Source organism: Heliconius melpomene, chromosome 9, assembly GCF_056956725.1.
Source record: "Heliconius melpomene rosina isolate 202511_hmr_F chromosome 9, ASM5695672v1, whole genome shotgun sequence".
Classification (NCBI taxonomy): domain Eukaryota; kingdom Metazoa; phylum Arthropoda; class Insecta; order Lepidoptera; family Nymphalidae; genus Heliconius; species Heliconius melpomene.
The window spans coordinates 1,890-7,500 of record NC_140397.1 but is presented as its reverse complement, the minus strand read 5'-3'; the positions used below and the strand labels follow the sequence as shown (position 1 = coordinate 7,500).

Here is a 5,611-nt window from a genome sequence, read left to right as displayed (position 1 = left end):
TAAATTTCGACATCTCCTCCCTAACTGCTGCCACAATATCCACTTTCAGTGTGCTATCGACCACTGGGGGTGCTATTGGGGGTGTGGGGGGTGTATCTGTTGGAGCTGTGGCCACAGGTGTCGGGTTCGAATCCCCTGGTTCCAGCACAGCCTCCATATAAATGTCTGTCGCGAGTCTTATCTCCTGAGCGGCCTGTACTATGAATTTTTTATTTTCAGAGGTAACACTTTTGTGTTCCTCTATTGCAAAAACAATGGCCTGAGTCAGTTTATGGACGACAGCATACATCTTGTGGATATCCTTCGCCTCCGCAGCAACAGCAGGGAGGGGCCTCGCGACTCTCGAAGCCTTCGACCTACACTTACCTTTTGTTTTAGGGGGAGTTGTGGGGCGTTCCAGATCTAGATCGAGGTCTAGTTCCCCATCGAGAGTCATCTCTAAAATTTGTGCAACCGAGTCTGGAGTGCTGCACCTACTCTCTGCGACATCCGCGTCTCCAGAGCCGGGATTAATTATTTTCTGTACCCTCTGGTTACTCGTCCCAGCCTCCGAAGTAGGCTGAGACGTAGTCTTTTTACTGTTACTGGGCGGCGTTTGAAACATCCGCTTGTAATCCATTTTAAATTAAATTAAATTAAAAATGCAGCAATAGAAAAGAAAATTAAATTTTAAAAACTAATAAATTTTTATCCACAATAAAATATACAACGTTATATACAACGTTAATTAGGTAACTTAATTATAAACTAAACAGAGTACAGAATAGAATAACAAGAAAAACAAAAACAAAAATAATTTTTAAAATTAAAATTAAAATTATAAAATTATAATTTAAAATTAAATTAATATTAAAATTAACACTAAAATTCAAAAACTAATGTCTCTAAATTATTCCTCTCGAAAGGGCGCCTCTTTTGAGCTATTGCATGCCGTTATTGCTTTAAGTTGAGATTACAACACAATTGTATGGAGATTGGTTTTACGTAAGTAAATTCGAAATTTCACTTTTTTATTTTGAGTCGGATTAAAAAGCTGATTTTTCCAAAAGGTTGTATATGTATAAAAAATGATATTGGGAAAGTTTCGATCATGTAGCTGGTATATAAGTACTTATTTTAGGTAATCTAAGATTTATAAATAAAATTTAACAGAATTACACTATGGAGTCAGTTGGTATCTTCTTAATAACTTTTTTGTTTATAGACCGAAAATTCTAAAACTTTGCAAAATTGTTCTTGAATAAATTGTCTATAGGTAAAAAATATAAAAATGTAGGGTTTTCGATCTAGATTTCCTGTAACTAACCTTTAAAGTTCTAGTTATTGATACACAATGTCCATTTTCCGAGTTTTTCCCAGATATCTCGAGATTTTCTGGTCGGATTTTCATTTAAAAAACAGATTCTTGCAGGTCTCGTTCAGGCGCATCGAACTATGTATATCACATTAACGGGCACATCTCCGTTTGGAAAATGACCCAAAGGTCATTCAAGGTCAAATGTCTATAAAATCGCTAATAACTACAAAACGGAGAGTTCAAAAATTCTAAAACTTTGCCAAAACGTGTATGGCCACTATATGCACAGGTTAGAAAAATAAAAATGGGGGGTTATAGATCTTATTACCGAGCCGCACGCGAAAAACTAGTCTTTTAGGTGCACTTTTTCACTATTTTGAAGTTAAATGTAAGGTAACTCGGTAAATATAAGTCGGATTTTAAAGATTTTTGTGTGTAAATGTAGATAAACTTACTGTCTATAAATATGTGATAACTCAGCACGATACACAAAAAACTAATATTTTTAAAACACTTAAATACACTATTTGAGTCAATTTCTCTACTAAAAATGCAGTTTTTTACAGTTTTTCGGCACTTTCACTTATCGGATTTTCACAATTTTTTCACAGGCACTTAGGTGAGTTCAGCGCGCTTCTTTTGATATATTTCACAACTTTCTACGACGATTTTTGAGAAACTTATGATTTTTTGGTCATAACTTAGCGGTTTTTTGGCCTCGGGAGCTGCGGACGCGTGCGTTCGCGACGCGGGCTCGACCCAGACTGGTTAGGTTAGGTTAGGTTAGGTTAGGTTAGGTTAGGTTAGGTTAGGTTAGGTTAGGTTAGGTTAGGTTAGGTTAGGTTAGGTTAGGTTAGGTTAGGTTAGGTTAGGTTAGGTTAGGTTAGGTTAGGTTAGGTTAGGTTAGGTTAGGTTAGGTTAGGTTAGGTTAGGTTAGGTTAGGTTAGGTTAGGTTAGGTTAGGTTAGGTTAGGTTAGGTTAGGTTAGGTTAGGTTAGGTTAGGTTAGGTTAGGTTAGGTTAGGTTAGGTTAGGTTAGGTTAGGTTAGGTTAGGTTAGGTTAGGTTAGGTTAGGTTAGGTTAGGTTAGGTTAGGTTAGGTTAGGTTAGGTTAGGTTAGGTTAGGTTAGGTTAGGTTAGGTTAGGTTAGGTTAGGTTAGGTTAGGTTAGGTTAGGTTAGGTTAGGTTAGGTTAGGTTAGGTTAGGTTAGGTTAGGTTAGGTTAGGTTAGGTTAGGTTAGGTTAGGTTAGGTTAGGTTAGGTTAGGTTAGGTTAGGTTAGGTTAGGTTAGGTTAGGTTAGGTTAGGTTAGGTTAGGTTAGGTTAGGTTAGGTTAGGTTAGGTTAGGTTAGGTTAGGTTAGGTTTTTTTTTTTTTTTTTTTGGGTGTTGAAGCCCTAGACTTTAATTTATTTTACTAATATCCAGTCTACTCTCACGACCGCAGTCCTCGCTAATGGATACGGGCGGCTGGGGTCGATCGAGCAGACTTGATGGACTTAAAGAAAATTTGAGTGACTTATAAATCTTTATATAACTTTTCTATGGACTTCAAAATAAATTTGAGACACAGTTTTTAATATAAGAACATTAATTGAGACACTCCGTTTACACACACACAGAAAATTCGATTGACACTTATCTTGTTTGCTACTGTATATACAAACTAATTTCTAACTTAAGATTACTTAGATGTAACTTTATTAATATTATCTATATTTACACTTGTATATATATATCCATTTTTTTTTTTTTTTTTTTTTTTTAATATTATATTTTATATATTTATTTACTATATATGTCTTATATTTTGTATATATGCTTTTTTTTTTTTTTTTTTTTTTTTTTTTTTTTTTTTTTTTTTTTTTTTTTTTTTTTTTTTTTTTTTCCGTAACTTTTCTTTTGGTACACAGTAACTATGTATAACTTAACTGTACAATACTCTTTAGAACTAGAACTATAACAATATAACTATACATATTATTAGAACGTACATTTATAACTAAACATATTTATATTTTAAAAGTAAACATATAAGAAAAATATTTTTGATAACAACATGAGTTGAGATACACTTATCTCTATTTTTAACTATTGTGTGTAAACGGTGATTAATAACTTAAATTAAACAATATTTGCAGTTTTATGTGAATGTTTATGCCAATTGAAGGCGCCTTTGGCTTTACGTAACAACAATTAGAATATATAATGTATGTGCATTTATTGCGACTGAAGTTTGGAAATTACACATTAAACAATTTTAAAATTTTAACAAAAATTTCAACATTTTAAAATTAGAAAAGGAAATAAATGTTATGTACCATAATCGATTTTGCTCCTTATTTGACTAGACAGGTATAAAATAGTGGGACAATTGGATGAAAAAGCAGAGTGCTCGGCATTTATTTTACTATTAGTCTTGGTGTTATATTTAGTACAATTATAGCATTTAGGGGTTTTGTCACTTGAAATGTGTGGGCAGTTTGGAGCTTGATGTGTGGTGTCTGCACAATGCGAACAAGGTCTGCAGTCGGACACACAGTTATTACTGATGTGCCCGAACTGCAGACACTTGTAGCATTGGATGAAGGGAGAGAAATCTCCCACAAAAACTTTTTGGTGATCGACGTTAATACGACCTAAATGAATAGCCTCGCGATAGACAGCGGGTGCAACGATAAATACGGCATTATATAAGTTAGGATTCCTGTTATTATTGCGTTTAAATCTTAATTTGAGATCATCCGGTTGTTTTATTAGGTCGCTTATGCTAGGATTTTGTAAAATAATAATTGAAGTTAAATCCTCAAGAGAAATGTCTTTCGACACCCCTTTGAGGATAAACATAGGGCGGAGCTTTTTCGCCGGCACTGCTGTAACTGAGGTGGATTCCTTGAGCCGATTCAAGGTTTCTTGGCACTGTAATTCATTGGCAAACTCTACTCTAACTTTATTATTAGATATGGCTTTAACTCTAGTGGGAGCGTAATTTTTATTTCTGAAAGAGATACTTTTTTTGAATTTATTTATGGTGTTAGGTTGTTCTTCCGACGTTTCTAAGGGGGATATTACTATTGCTGGCTTATATTTTAATTTTAGTGATTTCTCAGGGGGGGTTCTAGAAGATACAGCCTGTGCGCAAGAATAACCGGAACCAGCTGAAAGTTCCTCCTTTATTTCTACCTTAAACTTGGCCATCTCTTCCTTCATAGCAGAGACAATCTCTTCTCTGAGAGCAGTGTTATCCACAACAGGAGCAGGAGTGGGGGCAGAAGCCGGAGGGTCGGGAGTTGAATTTAAATTATTGGGCTCTAGTTGTGATTCTAAGAAAATATCTGCAGCTATTCCAATTTCCTCAGCGGCTTCGATAATAAACCGTTTATTGATAGAGGTTACGCTTTTATTTTCATGTACCGCCTGTATGATTTGTCTGGCTAAAGTGTTAATAACACTGCTCATAGAGCGAACGTCTTTTACTGCCGCAGCCTTTACTGGAAGGTCCTTACGCTGCATTTTTTCGGCCTTTTTAGTTTTAGGTTTAGGTTTAGGTTTGGGGAGTGTTTCGGGCACCGCGTCGTCTGTTTCTCCTTCAGAGGACATTGCCAACATAAGGGATTCAATATCAGGGGAACTGCATCTGCTGTCAGGTAATTGAGCAGCTCCAGACACGGGGGTGATGGGGTCTTGTCGACTTGTCTCAGGTTTTGAAGAAACCTGCGACAAAGTCTTTTTCTTAGTACTGGAAGGTGTTTGGAACATTTTCTTATAATCCATTTTTGTAATTAAATAATTAAATAAAGATAATAATAATAGAAGACAAAATTTATAATTCTACAGTGGTTGGCGCAATCTAAAGAGAAAGAATAGAGACAGGTCAAGTCCGGGTAAGTGGGAATTTTGGGAATTATTCTCGAGAAACTCCAAAAACGTCGACAATCCTGCGAGATGACGCGGGAGTGATCAAAATTAAAGACTAAAATTACAGACTAACATTAAAAACTAAAATTTAAAGACTAAAGTTAAAAACAAAACAAGGTAATTTCCTTTAAATTTTTTCCTAAGAAAATATTTAAAATTTTAAAATCAAAGTTACCAAATATTATTCACTATTTAAGATAATCGAAACTCAAAATAAAATGTATATACTATTAGTTTACAGAAACAGCCGAAGAAGAGAAAAAGCTTAACCGAACAAATTTTGAATGAAAAAACAAGTGAAAGGAAGTTATACTATAGTTATGCTATAATATATATTACAAGTTTTATACCACTATTTTAAATTAATTATTTTAGTAGTCTATAGACTATACTTCTATTTACT

At 34.5% G+C, this 5,611-nt stretch overlaps 1 protein-coding gene across 1 annotated transcript; it reads right to left on the bottom strand.

The window, feature by feature from the left end:
- Positions 1-3,183: 3,183 nt before the first annotated feature.
- On the bottom strand, positions 3,184-5,410 carry LOC146536067 (uncharacterized). The gene has a single exon (XM_085190328.1). It carries the CDS (start codon positions 5,062-5,064, stop codon positions 3,604-3,606), a length of 1,461 nt encoding a protein of 486 aa, XP_085046454.1. The 5' UTR covers positions 5,065-5,410; the 3' UTR covers positions 3,184-3,603.
- Between the last annotated feature and the right edge of the window lie 201 nt (positions 5,411-5,611).

Coding starts and splice junctions, on each gene's coding strand:
- LOC146536067 (XM_085190328.1), bottom strand. CDS start 5,064: ATGGATTATAAGAAAATGTTCCAAACACCTTCCAGTACTAAGAAAAAG.